Genomic DNA, 18,660 nt, shown 5'->3' on the forward strand with positions numbered 1-18,660 from the left:
AGGCATATACTAGGCTAAAAAAACAAAAACACAAAAAAAAAACGCGGAATTCCGTGCAACCATACCTCAATATTTCTCAGCGTCTCCTTGACCAGGAGATCGTTCAGTTGTCCCTTCTTGATCTGGTCCACAAAGTTGGAGTAGAGCGGATGGAAGTTCATCTCGATGCTGGCCCTCTTCATCACCATGTACTGAGACAGCCAGTCTAGGTATTCATCAGACATCAGTTCCCTCAGCTCCTCACACTGAAAAAAAAAAAAGACAAACAAAGTCATGTTCAAGTCTTGCAGGACTGTGTCCGTGTTCCTTTGGCTTGGTCCTTTATCATAAAAACACACCCCTGCTGGTTTTAAACAACCATGTAACCATACCTGCCAACATTCGAAACCCAGAAATAGGGACAAGCCTGGCCGGGGTCCAGGGGTCACCAAGGCGGGGTACTGTGAATGAGTGTTTTCTTCCAGGGGGCTCTGCATTGCAGGGGACAGTGCCCACTGGAAGCTAACAGAACTACACAGCTTCCAGAGTCATTTGGGGGCTAAACATTAACATAAAGTAAATTAACTTTGAATGTGGAACTACTCCATAAAAACAATACATTAGTTCATTATTATTTGATAACACAGCTTTTCACCACCTTTCTATTGGTGTAGACCTTTGTATGTGGATTGTTTTGCTTGTTTTAGTTAGGCAGTGTTAGGTGGGCGACTATATCGCCCCGTCCACCGTGAGCAATACTCACATCGGTTCTACATATGCCACAGAAAGCGTGATGCCTACTTTTTGTTGAGCTTTTAATGCACAAGAAATCTGTGGCGTAATTATCGTTAAAAACGCAGGACCTCTTCGATTTACTGCCACTCATTTTGAAAATCAACTTACGGTTTTAACAAAATGGCGATCGCAACACCCTTCGTATCACGACGTCGTCGACGAAGCAAATACATGTACATAACGTATTATGTACATGTATGTACACACGCACACACTCACGCACCACATGTATTGGCTTGACACAATAAACTTGGTACAAGTCCTCTCCACGAATCTCTCTACGCGTACAATGTTGTTGCACGGACTAAACGGACACTTTTTGAGGGAGCGCATGTTTCAACAAGTCTATGATACAACTAAACTCTTCATCAGTCGTTTACAACATTTGTTTTTATTGATATACACACACACACGCACACACCACATGCTTGACAAATGATTTAATAAACTTGATACAAGTCCTCCACACGAATCTCCCTCTACACGTGCGTACTTGTTCACTCACACGGCTACTTTGGGATGAAATGCACGTTCGCTCAGCAAGTCTAAAATACATCTAGTCTTGTTCTCAGCCGTTCATCATCAATTTTCTTACTTTTTAATAATAAAATCGTGAAATCTGAGAAACCGGGACAGTCCCGATTTTAGGCGTCTTTGAAACTCAGAAACCGGGACTGTCCCGGGAAAATCGGGACAGTTGGCAGGTATGTGTAACGCATGTAAAAGATCCCAGTGAACTTATCGAAAAGAGAAGGGGTTTGCCCCGGTGTTCCTGGCTGTGGCTGCTACATATATATGTGCCGTAGCACCTTGTAAACCCTTATAAGGTGCTAAATAATTGGGTCTCTAATTATTATTATTATTATTATTATTATTATTATTTAAATCGGAGTGTCTGATTTCATTTTGAAATTCATTTTAATCCGTTCTTACACGATTAAAGATAAAATTGCTTTAACTTTTAATTTCACACTTGACTCAAAGACAATGGACAACTGTTGAGTTTGTCAAAAACCAGTCTGCTCACTTGGTGTATCCCAACACATGCATAAAATAACAAACCTGTGAAAATTTGAGCTCAATTGGTCATCAAAGTTGCATGAGAACAAAGATAGAAAAAACATAAATGTTCCACAAATTTGTGTGCTTTCAGATGAATAATAAAAGGATTCAGCTGATGTATTTTATTATTTGAGTGAGAAAATACCTTTTCTCAAAAGCTACATTACTTCAGAGGGAGCCGTTTCTCACAATGTTTTATACTATCAACAGCTCTCCATTGCTCGCTCCCATGCAAGTTTTTACATGTATGCTGACAGTTATTTTAAGTAATTACAAATAGTGTCCAGTGCCTTTGAGCTTGCTAGAGACGACATAAAGATGACGTACCTTCTGAGGCTGATTGGACTGTGAGAGATTGTTGAAAATGAACGCCACCTTGTCTTGAATCGCCTCCGGTGGCTCGTTGATGACTTCATCTTTGGGTGTGGCCACCAGCAGGGTGTCGATGTTAGTTGTGTTTGCAATAGACGGCTGAAAAAAAAATATATATATAGATAAATAAAATTAATTTGTTTTTTTTAACCCATGATGATAAATTAGTTTGGGTCTTCAAATGAACTGATCCTTAAGATGCGTGAAAATAGAACATTTATTGTGACTGTTTTCACAAAGAGGGCGACCACGCAACACCTGGTTGCGCCAGCTAGAAGTGGACCAAGGCTCACCCGCACAGCAGCTGTGTCAGTCTGCAACAAATTGATTGGTTTGGGCTGCTCTACGTCCCTCTTGATGGACCACAGAGAATGATGATGATGGTTTTCACAAAGAGGCAACTCTTTCAAAAAAAACCACAAATTTTTGCAAATCGGTGTTTCTACATATTTTGAATTTATTTGTGACATTAACATTTTCCCCAAGTTTCAAGTGCAAAATCGTTATACTTTAATCGTTATAATTACACTAACAAGCAGGGATTTTTGTACATACAATAAACACAAAGCGAAAAACATTCAGAGGACCTGGTATCAACTCAGCTTACTTTGGCCAAACGTTCACACAATTTGCGTCCAGAATACCCAAAAAAAAAAAAAAAAAAAAAAAACGGGGTCAACCCTACTATTTGTATACTTACAGCTTGTGTACCACCCTTGGTTAAGGGTTTAGTAATTGTCGCAGTGGACGTTGTCGTGGCTGACGTAGCGGGTGCATTGACAGCGGACACAGGTGTAGTCACCTCTGTTGCTGTCGTCGACGAAGCTGCAGTAATGACAGTACTGGATGGTGTGGGGACACGCTGTGGTGGCTCCCTTGACATTACCCCAAACTGGACATACTAATAAAAAAAAATTAAAAACGTGTATCAAGCAACGATCAATACCCGGAAGAAGTCATACTGCACACTTGGCAAAAGAAGGTTCCTCATTGGACCATTCTTACACCGATGTGTGTTGCACTGTTAGACTCAGTACTATTTACGAGCCTCAACGTGTGACGTCAGATGTTCAGGCTAGCCCGGCCCCTAGACTTACCTCTGTCAGAAGCTGTGGGAACTCGTTAAAGTGTTGAATGGCCGACAGGTGCTGGCAGTACTGGGGATAGTCCTTCAGACGTGTCTTGAACTTATCCAAGGCTGCGATTCCAAAGTAGTACATCTTACTGCCAAAAGGCTTCCGCAGCGCCTCCAGAACGTAGCGGAGGGCGATCCCAAGTGCCATGTACCTGTCAAGAAGGTCAAGGCGCATATAAGGTAATCAATTTTTGTTACTTGTTCCCATACACACAAATTAAACAGAAAGTCACTGTATTTTTATGTGAGCAATAAGGCCAAAGGAATTTCCCATGCAGGGACAATGAAGTTGTATTGTATTGTATTGTATTGTATTGTTAATAATAACCTTGTGTTATACAGCACTTTTTACAAATGATACAAAGTGCTTCTAGAGTACAAAAGCAAAACAAATAACAAATAGTGTACAAAACTATACATTTTATAAACAATAATAATGCAATTAACAATAATACAAATGCGCGTAACTTGGGATGGAGGTGGGTTATGCGCTGTCTTTTGAGATTGTTTTACTTTCTGACGCCAGATACGGACACAAGTTGTTACCCTTGGATTAAAAACCAAATTGGGTTAGATATATTTTGGCAATTAAATAACAAATTATATGTATTTATAAAAAGTTCACACCTGTCGGCCTGTTTTGGCTTGTTTCTCTATACTGTAGCTAGACCAAATTTAATGTTGGGCAATAAATCAAATTTTGTTGGAAGTCTACCAAGGGGAAGGAGATCAACAAAATTATTCATGTTTAATTATAGGGCCAAAATTACTGAAGTGGGGCCAGGTTTCCAAACTGTTCGTGTTATGGGACCATGCAATAAGTTGAATGGCCATTGGATTGTGTTCTTTCTCTGTGACAATTGATTCTCCTTATCATTAGCTGTGTCACAGACCAATGCAAAGTGGACAATATTTAAAAATCTGTGCTGGGCAGCATAGTGTATTTTGCTCAGAATGCTGGGCCAAAATAAAGAGTCCCAGGCAGGCCCGCCCAGCCCACTGTGGCTACAACTCCATACATATATTTTTGACAAACGACTCATTTAACTTGATCGCATCACATTAAGTATTTAATTTTTAAAAAATATATCTTTACTCACGTGACAAGTCCTTGCTCTATGATGCCGCCAAACAGACAGGCTGTGATGAGAAGTTCCCTCTCTGGATACTGAGGGAAGAACTTGTACTCCTCAAATAGATTCCTCAGCATACACATAAACACCTCCTGAAGGATGTATACAACAATTAACACTGCTTTACTACAAAACTAGGCAACTAAAGTAAATGCCCCCCAAAATAGAGGAACAAAACTACATGGGTTCTCCTCCAAGCACAAGCTAGAATAGTGGGAACTGAGAGAAGAACTTGTACTCCTCAAATAGGTTCCCCAGAATACACATGAACACCCCCTGGAGGATGTAAACAGGACTTTACTACACAACTAGGTGACTTCCAAGGCCAAGACCAGGGACCAATAACACCATAGCGTAACTACCATAGCGTAACTACAGGCCTGACACTGTATAACACACAGGGACATTGACTCTGAAAATGGTGCAACCAAGATTTTTGTGATCATGACTCAAGGTGAAATGACGTCACATGCTGCCAGGGGGAATCCCACTCCACGACTCCTTAGTGCAAACAAGATTAAACAGGGCCGATGACAACCTGGGTGATGACCTCAGATGAATTGGGTAAGCAGCTGCGATTTGACAATCAGACGCCCTTAAAATTACAGACTGCATCATATGTTCTAACTTTGTTTTTTTATCTGCCCAGTACACTCACCCTTTCCTTTTTGACCTGCGAGTCTTTGAATTGTTTGAGCATCTGAAGGACCTCGTCCACCGACATGACAGGGTTCGGCGGCTGGTTGTAGATCTGTTGGAAGTAGCCGTTGGCTTCCTCATCAATCTCTGGCGGAAATGTTTGACTCAACTCTGGCCAGATGTTAGAAATATCACCTTGATGGAGAAAAAAAAGTAGAAGTTTAGTTAGTACTTCAATCAATCAAGAAAATATAAGAGCAACTATAAATATAACTATGAATAGTACACTCCCGGGTGCAACCATGAGTAAAATCTCTTTTGAAGGAGTGGTGGCTCTGAAAAGAGCTGGTTTGGTCTGGACGTTTCAAACAGTATACTCTGCTTGTCTTCAGGAGAATTTTAAGAAAATATAAGAATGTTGAATGTTGGCCTGCATTTTTACTTGTTTCTTTTGCAAACTGCAAACCCACCCCCCCCCCCCCAAAAAAAGAAAAGGGTCACAAAAGCACCTTCAAGAGTCCTTTTTCCCATTCTGAAAACTGCGTGGCCATGTGGTCTTTTCATTATACAACTATTTTGGGGATTTAAAACGGTCGCTGGCGACCGCTCAGTGCATGAAGGAGTTAATCTCAAAATAAGCGCTACTGACTTGGTTTGATGGCTCCAGTGTTGCTCTTCGCTGGCTGGTTGATTGCAGGCTGGGTCTGGTTCCCGAACCCGCTACCAGGAGTACTGCCAACTGGTTGCCTGTTGAAAGGGTCGCCACCCACCGGAGGCAAGGCACTACTCCCTCGGAGCTCTACAATTAATACAAGCATTGAACACACAAGTTTAAGCTATTTAAATATCTTAGGTGTTAACAAGAACAAATTGACTGGAGCACAACTTCAAGGCAATGGACACTCTTGGTAATTGTCAAAGACCAGTCTTCTCTCACTTGGTGTATCTCAAAATATGCATAAAATAACAAACCTATGAAGTTGCGAGATAATAATGAAAGAAAAAACACCATTGTCACACACAGTTGTGTGCTTGCAGATGATTGATTTCGAGACCTCAAATTCTGAATCGGAGGTCTCAAAAACTACTTTACTTTCACAATACTCACTAACCCTTTTTTCACTTCAAGTGTCTATAGTAGACGCCCGCCCCCCCCCCTCACACCCCCTTCCTTACCATTGGGCACTTTTAGTCAACCAATTTCAGTTGCAAAGAGCTGTTGCAAAGTTTCATTGCTAGACAAAAATGAACGGGGCACCAGTTGCAACATCGTTGACTATATCGACTTATTAGCACATTTTTCTGCTTACAGGCCAAATGAAATTGGGCCCACGTTGTATTAAGTAACCAAGACTGATTATTGATAAGTGACTGCGGCTGGATCATAGAAGCAAAGACTGCCTTTATCAACAGCTGCAGTCGTAGCCGCTAAGTTGGACACAGCTTAAGACTCACCATGTGGGTTAGACTGAAGGTTAGCGCCTCCAGTCAAGCTGGCGAGACCGCCTCCTAAACCTCCACCGAGGCCACCTCCACCGCCTAAACCTCCACCGAGGCCACCTCCAGCTCCTAGTCCACCCCCGAGGCCACCTCCCAAACCACCTCCTAGTCCACCTCCAAGTCCACCTCCTAGACCTCCTCCAAGACTGCTCCCAAATCCACCTCCTAGCCCTCCACCGAGCCCTCCTCCTAATCCCCCAGTACCCAATCCGCCTCCGAGTCCGCCGCCTAGACCACCTCCTAAGCTGCTGCCGAACCCTCCTCCTAGACTGGAGCCTGATCCCGATCCAAATGCAGCTGCTGAGCTTCCTCCGAACCCACCTCCGAGTCCGCTTCCGTTGCCGGTACCGAACCCGCTGCTGGAGCTGCTTCCGAATCCACCTGCGAGGCTGCTTCCTGAGCCTCCGCCGAGGCCGCCGCCGAATGCCGACGATCCGAGGCCTGATCCGAGTCCTCCTCCCCCTAATCCGCTCGTTCCTAAACTCCCAGTTCCTAAGGATCCACCGCCGACTAAGGAACCACCACCCAGGGAGCTGCCACTCATCGTGGTAGCTCCTAGAGGAGGGAAGGGTTTCTGGCTTGCTGCCGCAGCAGATGACTGGATGTTCCCAAAAGCAGAGCTGAGTGGGTTGTTTGGGAAGTTGTGAATCCCAGGAGTGGATGGAGTTGTGTTGCCCAGACCGGACATTCCACTTATTCCCTCCATCTAAAAATACGAACCAAGAAAAAAACAGTAACATTATAAGGGTATGGTATCTTAAAAACATATGAACCAAATATCTTTTTGGAGTTAATGTTGGTCCTTAGTTATGATGTGACAATGTGAAAATGGTTGCTTTGATGTGTGATTTGGTACGCCCTGGTGTTCCTGCTTTGATTGACTGCATATTGCGCCACAGCACCTTGTAAACCATTACATCGTGCTACGGAGTAAGTCTCATCTAATAGTTCAAAAGTATAGTCCCACATACCTTGCAGGAAATTACTGAAAGTTACAGCGCCTTGAGCGTCACTAAAAGAAGCCAGTTATTATTATTACTTTTCACACGAGTATACTTGTATGTGTGTGTTGTGTTGTGATTTAGCCTTTGAGTTATACTCTGCTAAGTTCAGAGCGTGAAGCCATAAACATTGTTTTTTCTCCAATTACTGCAATCAAAATTCAAGCTTGTATTGCTGAAAAAAAAAAAAAATTACAGCGATGGGTATTCTACCTGTGGTCCGATGCCAGGTGACAATGACGATATCCCCACCTGGGATTTGATGACACCTGGTGGGGGTCTGGACTTGAGTAGACTGGAACAATTAGCCACCATCGTCATGATGGTCTCTGCTAACTCAGGCGCTACTGAACTGTAGACGGGGAATGGAATACAATCATGGAATTAGACAGTGTTCAACTTTGGATATGGCAATATGACTCACCAGGCTGAGTGTTTATTTCCAGTTCCTGTGGCATTAAATGATTTAGAACCATAGAGCTATATATATTGACTACAGCGCTAACACCCCGTTATACACCCACTAAAGTTTTGTAGCCATGTGGGCGCATCCATGTTTATGTACAAACCAATACAAAAGCTTGATATTTTGTACGGCAATTGTACGGCTATTTGCATGATAGTGCGTTTGTTCTTTTCTATATGTCATTGAACCAGAAAATGCAGCAAATGTGAACGCACAATCTGCTGATGAGCGTACAAACTGCGAGCGTCACGTGCGTCATGTTTAAAAGGCGCGTAGACTTTTTTAAGTACGTCAATCAAGTCAAACTTACGGTTTCCGTAGCGCGGACAGACTGAATTAAACAAACCAGCAAAAACGCGCCAATGTGATTTAAAATCGTTCTGTAGTCATGCAACACATAAAACATGTCTGTGCCCAAATTTTTTCTACCACAGGCATAAGAATTATATTTATATCTGAAACTCTATTCCTTTACAATATCCGATGTACAACGTCTCTGAACATTTTCAAAACACTGCTAAAAACACACCTATTCAACATTTCTTATGATTGACTTTCTGTCTGTTTTTAACCATTTATTTTATGCCAACATGTTTATTTAATTCAACATTTTTATTCAACATACTCTTATTTCTTTCCAAGCTATGTAATTTGAATTCTTTTTTGTTACTCTCTCTGTTTTTGTTTTGTTTTGATGCACCTTGGAATAAGTTTAGTCTTAGATAGATGGCGCTTTATAAGTTTTAATTTTTATTGTTATTATTATTATTATTATTATTATTATTATTATTATTGTTGAGAACATGAGTGCATCACCAACTGAATTTGCCCTTCAATTCAGTTCAATTCAATTCAAACTCACATTTTGTCCATACTTCCATACTTTATGAATACGGTAAGAAGCTATAACAACCACAAATCATAAAGTAACTAATAAACAAAGCTCTTTCACAAGGCAGAGAATATCTTAACGAAGTACGGAGGCATCATCTAGAAGCCGAGGCTTGAAGCCCTTCTTTAAAGTTCTCTGAGAAGAGCCAGTTCTATGCACCCACCTTGCACATGCCTGAAGACACGCCAGCATGGTCCCGATGGTCTCAGGGGGCAACACACCCGTCTTCCCTCCCCCAGGTAGTTCCTTTGGTTGAGGCTCAAGGCCACCGATCACCTGAGGGGCACGACGCTTCAGGAATGTAACACACGTCTGAACAAACGGCTCCTGGAGAGAGGGAAAAACAACAGATGAATAAGAACCAACTTGGTTGATTTATTCAAAGGTATTTTACATCTGTGGCTTTTGAAAGACAGGGTTGTGAATGGCAGTTTAAAAAAACCTGAACTATGTGCGCAAATGCATTAAATAAGCTTGGGCGATATCGATTTATTTTAATCACGATACATTGCCGACAATAATTTGCAACAAATTAAATTTGACATCATCAGTCTTCAAACTCCCAGTGAAAGTTGTAGAAGAGGCAGTCATAGCATAAGAGAGGTGTTCTAATGACCTATTCTTCTGATTTTACTACAAACCTATGGGGTGCAAGAAGTCTCAGCTAGGAAATACATCACGATATTGCGATACTTAATCGATAATATCGTGGTATCGCCCAAGCTTAGCGTTAAAGCTTGCAAGTTTAAAGCAAGAAAGTGCAAAGCCTGCTAACATACATTTCTCTTTGGTTTTTAAAGCCCTACTCTGCAATCTGGGGTGTCAGAACGCTTTGATCTTAGTTAGAGGCAGTGGACACTATTGTTAATTACTCAAAATAATTATTAGCATAAAACCTTACTTGGTAATGAGTAATGGGGAGAGGTTGATGGTATAAAACAAAGTGAGAAACGGCTCCCTCTGAAGTGACGTAGTTTTCGTGAAAGACGTAATTTTCCACGAAATTGATTTTGAGACATCAAGTTTAGAATTTGAGGTCTTCGGAATCAAGCATCTGAAAGCACACAACTTCGTGTAACCAGGGTGTTTTTTCTTCCATTATTATCTTGCAACTTCGACGACCGATTGAGCTCAAATTTTCACAGGTTTGTTACGTTATGCATATGTTGAGATACACGAAATGAGTAGACTAGTCTTTGACAATTACCAATAGTGTCCAATGTCTATTAAAAAAAAAAAAAAAAAAAAAATTATTTGTTGTTTTAGGGGTTGGGTAAAAAAAAAAAAAACAGATTTCCAATGGTATGAATGCAAAAAATAGTTAATGGCCTGATGTTTCGACCATAGCAGAGTCTTTCTCATGAATAGATAACTTAGTGTAACATGTAAGCAGTGAAGTGGAAAATTTATTCAGCAGACTTACCCCATGTTCCCTAATCTTATCGGTCATCCACTTATCCAGTTTGAGATACTCTCGCCTTGATGCAAGGCAAGCCAGGTCGATGACAAAGGCAAACGGTGTGGCGTTGAGGAGCAGTGAGAGGGCCTTCAGGTCCTGAGCTACGTCCAGGATGCGAGACAGTCGCGTCTGATCATTCTCTCCGCGCATGTACCACTCTGCCATGGAGTGCATCACGATCTGGCGGATGGTTGGCGACTGACCCTGGTAAAAATGAGAAAAAGGAAGTTTTCATATTATCTTAGTGAGATGTTAATGGTGGTCGTGAGGCATTGGTAGGTAACCACAGAAGAGGTCAGCCCTTCTATGGCAAACACAGCCCAACTTAAAATAAAAAAAACATTTTGAGAAAAGCAACTACAGAGATTAGCTGTATACAAATGGCAAAAAATGTGTACACAAAGCCAGGGAGACATGTTATAGATGATGTGACCTGCGACATTACATGTTTACAAAAGAGCCAGGAGCCGATTTCACAAAGAGTTAGGACTCGTCTTATCTCGAGTTAGGACGAGTAACTCTTCCTAACTGAGGATTAATGTTATGACCCTGATGACTAAAGACTAGTCCTGACCCTGCACTGCAGCATGCAGACCTTAAGATTAATCGTAAGTTAGGACGAGTTACTCGTCCTAACTAGAGATAAGACTAGTCCTAACTCTTTGTGAAATCGACGGCTGGACTTCCTGCAGGCACAATTTGAACACAGCTCAATAAAAGAAAACATAAAATCTTATATTTTATAGAGATTGCACTGTCTTATTCTTATCAACTTTTGATATGATGAACTTGTCCAGCTTTTACTTTCACAACTCTTGGTTTTATGTGGAAATTATGACACAAAATGGCAACCGATAGGACCAGTGTAGTATCTTGCCTGCCAGAATACTCAAAGAATGTACAAGGTCACACCTTGGAGTACATTCAGATCCAGAAAAATTGAATTTTTGAAATTGAAAAAAAATGCACTCAATTTACCTAGAATTTATTTTGTTTTAAAACCAATTTTTTGAGTTGGGCTGTTTTGCCATAGAAAGGCCAAGGTCAGGGTGACACATGAAATGCTAGTTAAAAAAAAAAATAAAAAATGTAGACGAGTCAAAATTCACCCAAACTATTTGATTCACTGTTAATTTTAAATAATATTGGCTAGTGAAAAAGCCGGTTAGCCATCGAAATGGTTACAGGCAAACCCTGTCGAGTAGTAATCCCTCAATCACTGTTCCCTGGATTATCTTTCCTCTCTCCTTTCACTCCAGACTTCCTGTTACTCTCTTCGCTCTTCTACTGGTTAATCCCTTTCAGTTCACAAAACCCATAAACTTGCAGGTGATAGGGCATTTTCAATTGCTGATCCCCCGACTATGAAATTCCTTACCTAGCCTAACCACAAGTTCAAACAGTGTCCTAGCCTTCAAACGTGCTCTCAAAACCCACCTTTTTCCCTCTTCAACGCTGGTCGTCTTTATATAGGTTCTGTCTTTTCCCACTTCTTTCTCAGCGTCTTGTATCATTTGCAATTTGGCACTTTATAAATACTGTCATTATTATTATTATTTTTGTTATTATTATTATTATTATTATTAGTGGTGGTTCTAAAATAATAAATATTTTATCCCCCCAAAAAGATCAAAGGAGCACCAACCTGTCCATGCCATGCGTAGTGCAACACGATGGCAGAGTTAGGATGATTCCCCAGGAAGATTGGCATCAATGTTGAGATGAGCTCATGACGTAGAGGAGTCCAGATGGGCTGTTAGAAATCAAGTATAGAGTCATGTCAAAATTTGGACAGGTACAAAACATAGTTGGGTTACGTACCAAAACAAGGGCACTGGACACTATTGGTAAGTACTCAATATAATTGTTAGCATAAAAACTTACTTGGTAGCAAGCAATGGAGAGCTGTTGATAGTATAAAACATTGTGAGAAACATCTCCCTCTGAAGTAACATCGTTTTTGAGAAAGAGGTAGTTTCTCACTCAAATACTAAAAGACTTCAGGCCTGAAGCCTTTTATTTGCCATCTGAGAGCACCAAAGTTTGTGCAAACAGGATGTTTTTTCTCTCATATTCTCTTCAAACTTTGATGACCAAATGAGTCAAAATTTTCACAGGTTTTTTATTTCATGCATAAAATGTGATACACCGAGTGAGAATATTGGTCTTGGTACTTATGAAATTGAATTGAAGTGAGGAACATTGGCATAAAACAACTGTCAAAACTTTGGAACTAGGTAACAGGGTTGAATTCACAAAGATAGTCCTACATGTAACTTAGGCATGTTAGGACTAGTTTTAGGAGTTACTACAAAGTTAAGCTGAGATCCAAGTTAGGACGAGTTAGAGTAACTTAACCTTGGTCGAGACTAGTCTATAAGACTCTTTGTGAAATCAACCCCTGTTCCATTAACAGTTTGGTTAAATGATTCAACAACCTTCATACAAGAACAGAGTAACAATGTTGTCATGTAAATGTTGATTACTTTGAATGACCCTTGGTAACAAGCCGTGTTATTACAAGTCTACTTGTTCATATGTGGTGTAGGCTTTTAAATAAGTGGACAATATTGGTAATTACTCAAAATAATTATTGGCATAAAACTTTTCTTTGTGACAAGTAATGGGGAGAGGTTGAGGGTATAAAACGTTGTGAGAAACGGCTCTGAAGTGCCATAGTTTTCGAGAAAGAAGTAATTTTCCACGAATGTGATTTCGAGACCTCAGATTTAGAACTTGAGGTCTCGAAATCAACCATCTAAACGCACACAACTTCCGTGTGAGAAGGGTAATTTTTCATTCATTATTATCTCGCAACTTCGATGACCGATTGAGCTCAAATTTTCACAGGTTTGTTATTTTATGCATATGTTGAGAGACACCAACTGTGAAGGCTAGTCTTTGACAATTACCATTAGTGTCCACTGTCTTTAAAGACAATGGACACTATTGGTAATTGTCAAAGACCAGTCTTCTCACTTGCTGTATCTCAACATATGCATTAAATAACAAGCCTGTGTAAGTTTGAGCTCAATCGGTCACGGAAGTTGCAAGATAATAATGAAAGAAAAAATAAAACAACACAAACGGAAGTCAAGCTGAAGTATGAAGAATGTCATTCTTAAATAAAGCATTCAAAGCACATACATGTAAATATAACAAAAAACAATGAGTTATGAACAAAACATGTGAGTATGAACAAATGGACCAATGCACCTGATTTCATCATCACAATAATCTTGGTTGCGCCATATTGACAATGATTTGGGGCAATGTTCAATAAAATGTGCATTTTAGGCAGAGCAGCGGTTAAACGCTTGTCAAAACTAAGTGAAAACAGACTTTGAAATTGACAGGGAGGACAAACAGCAGAAGCAAGTGACCTTAGTAAAAGTGATAAACAGAATTCAAAATCTCCATTCTGAATTCAGACAGATATTTATTTGAGTGCTTCCGTTTAATAACAACTGCTCTAAGAAACGAGCTCAACAAAAGAAATTCAAACTCAAACACAACGACAGGATTAACTTGTTGAACGTCAACGCCACGTGTTTTGGAATAACTACCGGAGCTACCTGCTGGCACATCTTCTTGCGCCGCCATTTATCTTGAATGCTACTTTTCAGGAGTGCAGCAGTTGCTAAAACATGCTGCATGTACTCCTCTTCAAGTTTTCTCTGAAGTGTCACAAACATCAACCACATTAACGAGTCACATAATGTATCATCCATACAATTCTAAAGAAGCGTTCAAAGATGCTACGTCAGGTTATTGGCCGATTTGACCCACAAATTTTGATTTAAAATTCAATAGGTATTTTGATGGGGGTCGAGAAAGTTACAAACTTTCATTTGAGCCATTGCTTCGAAAAAGTCCGCCAATTATTAGTAGCAGTGAAATAAAGTGCTCAAAATTAGTTTTTGTCGGGATCCCGACAATATATCAAGTGACCAATTCTTATGTGTTTTATAAGAAACGTTTTAAAATTTTTGTCATGGTTCCGTGACCATTAAACGTAAAAGTTAAACTTTTTCTCGTTAGAGAAGGTGATACTCTTTGAAATACCAAAAAAAACAAAAAAAAAACTATTTTTTAATGTTTGGGGCAAAAAATCTGACATACATGTAGCATCTTTAAGTCACGAACAGCAAAAGGACGATCACACAGTCAGGAGGGGTTTCTGAAGTTTACAAAAGATTTCAGCAAGTAGGGGGAAACAGTCCGAAACTTAGTCGTAGCGAGGCAAAGGTGGAGCATTTACAAATTCTTGACTTTTCCTCTTTAGACAGGCAGTTTTGAAAATCTTGGAACTCAGTGAGGGAAATAATGATTTTAACCATACTGAAAATACTATTTACTTTCCCCATATCAAAACAAGTGCATGAGATTAAAAGACACGCAACTTTGTACTAATAAAAAAGTTGCTACAATGAGAGAAAATTGTAAACCATGCTAAAACCTATCTTACAGGTTTCAGTGGGAATTATCCAAACAAAAACTCTAGTATGATATTCTTAATCAGAAAAGCTTTCACACTAAAATCAAATGATATTTGTTATCCTCGCAAATCATTTCTTATATCTTCTATATTCTTGTTTTGTTTTTGGTTTTACTGCGCCTTGAACACCCAGCAGGGTGGATATGTGCGCATTACAAGTCTTATTATTATTATTATTATTATCATAACATTATACAATGTTTTTCAATTTCTATGGCACTCTTGGGCCCCCAATCCACGGCCCCCCGTGATCCCTTTCAATGTTGGCTCTCACTGAGCAGTATGCGCTTCCATCTATATTGGCAGGGGAGATGGGGAGAAAAGGTTTATTGTCAAGGGGGAGGGGACAGGGAATGTATATTGTCACATTGCGAATGGGTGGCCTAAGCATTTTGGCCGGGATTGTAGATTAAAGGATCACGACCCTAAAGCGTACCTGAACTTGAAGTAGAGCTAGAAGCAGCATATCTGGACAATGTTTGATGGGGAACCCAAACAGACTCTTGACTTGGTCGTACTTGCCAGCCTCAGCCAGCTTCAGAAGGGTCTCAACAAGATCCAGTGACTTCCTAAAGTTCACAAAAAAAAGAAAGAACAACAAGCCATTAATGACCTGTGGGTTTGAATCCCGGTCGTGACACTCGTTTCCTTGAGCAAGATACTTTACTATAATTGCTTCTCTTCACTCAGCGGTATAAATGGGTACCTGCGAGGGTAGAGGTTGATCTTGTGTATGAAAAGCCACAGCGACTTCCAGGCAGCTCAGGGCTGTATACTCCCATGGGAGCTGAGAAACATTACAGGGATGTTTTTGGCCCGATGACCAAGGCACCAATGTAAAGCGCATTGATTAGGTCATTGTGAAATGCGCTATATAAGAATTTGCTATGAATTTGTTATTATATGAAGAGTGGGGGTTAACCCTGGTGTTTCTTGTTCAGATAGCAAGCACCCTTGATTGCAGGGCCCAATTCCATAGCGCTGCTAAGCACACAATCTTGCTAAGCATGACATCTCTCTCTTGATAAAAACAGGAATGTCAACCAAATTCCCACGTGAATTTTAAGACAAGCAAACAGCAGCTGAATACCAATATCAAGCAATATCCAACAAATGGAAATTTGGCTGGTAATCCTGTTTTTATCGAGGAAGAAATTTAATGCTAAGCACATTTGTGTGCCTAGCAGCGCTGTGAAATTGGGCCCTGGTCTCGTCAGGCTTGCGAGCAACAGAGATTCAGTTCCTTTATTATTCTTGGTGTCACCACCAGAGATTTATAAGACTAATAATAACATTAATCGAACGACTCATTGACTACTCACCATGTGGCCACCTCTCTGTTATCTTCCTCCGGAGGCGCCTTTAGGATGTCTATGACGACAGTATGACAAGGATAGTCAGCGAAGCAGAAGACCTCAGGGTTGGCTAGAGCCAGCTGGATCCATGATAACTAAAGGGTGGAGTGAGCAGAGATACATAACATCAGTATTGACAAGTTTTGAAAAGCTAAGGCTTGTTTTTGTAACTAAATCGAGTAGGGCTTCTTTAATTGATAAAACGTAAGCTCTTTGAAACCAAGTCGTTACCTGCCCGTCTGTGTTCTTCCAGACCCTGTACAGCACGTCCACGGGGAAGACGTCGGGCAGGCCCCGGAGGAAGGCATTCTTGACGATGCGCAGTCCCTGTACGTCGTTCAGCAGGAAACCCGGGTTGTCCAGCTCGTGGATCACCTCCCTGAAGTTGAGATGGGGAGCCAGGTCCTTGATGACCTCGACAAAGACGTCTACATTCCAGGTGCTCGGCTGAGAGTTGGGGTCTGCTTTGTCCTTGCCGTCACTCCAGACGCTGCTGCCGGTGATAGACTGCGAACATTCACAACAACAACAAATGTTTCAAGGATATGTGTAAAGCCAGGGATACAAAGATCAAGGTAATTACTAAATCACTAAGCCTTAGACAAAACCCGTCTTGCTGAAAATAAACTTAGCAGCAAATCTCTTCAATCCGCTGCATATAAATCATTTTCCTTAGCCGCTCCAGGACTGTGGAACCATCTCCCATCACAATACGCACCTCAATTTCACTGCCTATTTTCAAGAAAGCACTTAAAAAACATCATTTTCCTTAGTGTCTGTTTGTTGCTTTATTGATCATTTGTTGTATTATCTGCATTGCTATTGTTTGTCTAAAGCGCTGTAGTCTAAATGAAATGGCGCTATATAAAAAAAAAAAATGAACTCAAGAAAATAACATATCAAAGCGCTCAGTATTTTGTTCTGCAAGGTATGTGGAGTTACGCTTCTAAGTCTTTCTGTATAGCACCATGACATGGTTTACAAGGTGCTGTGGTGCCAAGCAGACCAGAAACTTTTTCTTTTCTAAAAGTGCACTGGTTCTTAATAGCTGTTAATACGTCTCAACCAAAGCGCACCAATAATGGTTACATGTCTTGATTCAGAACCCAAGTGTTACGACCACGACTCAAACCCATGCTCTACTGATCAGAAACTCCAGAGCTTGAATTCAAATTTCTTATACGCTTGGCCACGACACACCACCAAGTACAATGTTAGTTTTTTAACAAAAAATTTAGCTCAAAAAAACACTTGGTGAACAACCGGCCTGCTGAAGGTTTGAAGCAGCTCTATGAAATTGGTCCCAGGTGTTAATAATAAAAATAATGATAATAATAATTTGGGGGGCTAATCGTCCTGACTCGCCGCTAGAGCTGAATTGGGAAGGACGCGGCTACAACGTGTTCGAGAAGCAGGCATGCCAGGGCGCATTCAGCTGCCAGCCACATCAACCCATTATGACCACGGAGCAGAGCCAAAATCGAAAGTGTTTGATTTTTTCCTGAGGGAGGAAAACCGGATAGTCTGGAAAACCCTCGTGGCACGGCAGAGAACCAACGCACAACTCAACTCACATATGGCCCCGACCGGGAATCGAACCGGGGTCACCTTGGTGAGAGGCGAGCGCTTTATGCACAAGCCAACAGTGCCACCATCATTAAAGATAATCTGACTGACCTGTAAGGGCATGCTATCTGTGAGGGTGGAGTGTGTTCTGCCCATCATGCTGATGACTCTGGCCACTGCCGATGCAGATAGGCTGTTGGTGCCGAACTGGAGGAGAGATTTACGACACTCGTCCATGGTGGCGCAGCAGCTGTAGCCCATCTCCTGCATCATGTCCGCCAAGGAGCCGTCCATCTTAATTAGGGGGAAAACAAAACACGATTAAAGTTGCATGACCTGAACAAAAATTTATGTTTTAATAGATGTAAAAAATGCATCAGGGATAAATAGTAATCCTTTTAATTTTTACCCATATACACTGATGTGTGTTAGCACTACATCTGTGCATACTCAGTACTTTCCAAAGTTCTGTTAACAAAATCACAGGCCTATTACTCGGGTGGGATTAGAACCCACAACCTTTGCAATTCTAGAGCAGTGTCATACCAACTAACCACTGAGACTGCTCGTTGGCTAGAGGCAGTTCGAATCCAATGTTTGTCTGTATTTTGATTTCAATAGGTAGATTTGTTTTGTAAAATGAAATAAATTTTCTGAACAGCACGCTTACTAAAGGGAAGGTACACGATTGGTAATCGTCAAAGACCAGTCTTCTCACTTGGTGTATCCCATCATATGCATAAAATAGCAAGCCTGTGAAAATTTGGGCTCAATCGGTCATCGAAGTTGCGAGAAAATTATGAAAGAA

The 18,660-nt window shown here is 40.9% G+C and overlaps 1 protein-coding gene across 3 annotated transcripts in view; it reads right to left on the reverse strand.

Moving 5' to 3' along the window:
- Positions 1–18,660, reverse strand: part of LOC139934365 (CCR4-NOT transcription complex subunit 1-like) — a 55,372-nt gene that overhangs the window by 26,665 nt on the left and 10,047 nt on the right. Inside the window, exons 8-24 of one of the 3 annotated variants that reach the window (XM_071928558.1) lie at positions 17,964–18,146; positions 16,518–16,793; positions 16,254–16,381; positions 15,368–15,500; positions 14,009–14,110; positions 12,079–12,186; positions 10,398–10,637; positions 9,138–9,301; positions 7,830–7,968; positions 6,571–7,321; positions 5,765–5,914; positions 5,135–5,310; positions 4,444–4,568; positions 3,306–3,495; positions 2,909–3,109; positions 2,164–2,307; positions 66–245 (exon numbers count right to left, since the gene is read on the reverse strand). In XM_071928558.1, the coding sequence (XP_071784659.1) occupies positions 66–245; positions 2,164–2,307; positions 2,909–3,109; positions 3,306–3,495; positions 4,444–4,568; positions 5,135–5,310; positions 5,765–5,914; positions 6,571–7,321; positions 7,830–7,968; positions 9,138–9,301; positions 10,398–10,637; positions 12,079–12,186; positions 14,009–14,110; positions 15,368–15,500; positions 16,254–16,381; positions 16,518–16,793; positions 17,964–18,146 (3,390 nt within the window). Of the gene's footprint in view, positions 1–65; positions 246–2,163; positions 2,308–2,908; positions 3,110–3,305; positions 3,496–4,443; positions 4,569–5,134; positions 5,311–5,764; positions 5,915–6,570; positions 7,322–7,829; positions 7,969–9,137; positions 9,302–10,397; positions 10,638–12,078; positions 12,187–13,999; positions 14,111–15,367; positions 15,501–16,253; positions 16,382–16,517; positions 16,794–17,963; positions 18,147–18,660 lie in introns of all 3 variants that reach the window. The other 2 variants (XM_071928557.1, XM_071928560.1) reach the window with 2 other exon arrangements.

This window comes from Asterias amurensis, chromosome 3 (assembly GCF_032118995.1).
Source record: "Asterias amurensis chromosome 3, ASM3211899v1".
Lineage (NCBI taxonomy): Eukaryota > Metazoa > Echinodermata > Asteroidea > Forcipulatida > Asteriidae > Asterias > Asterias amurensis.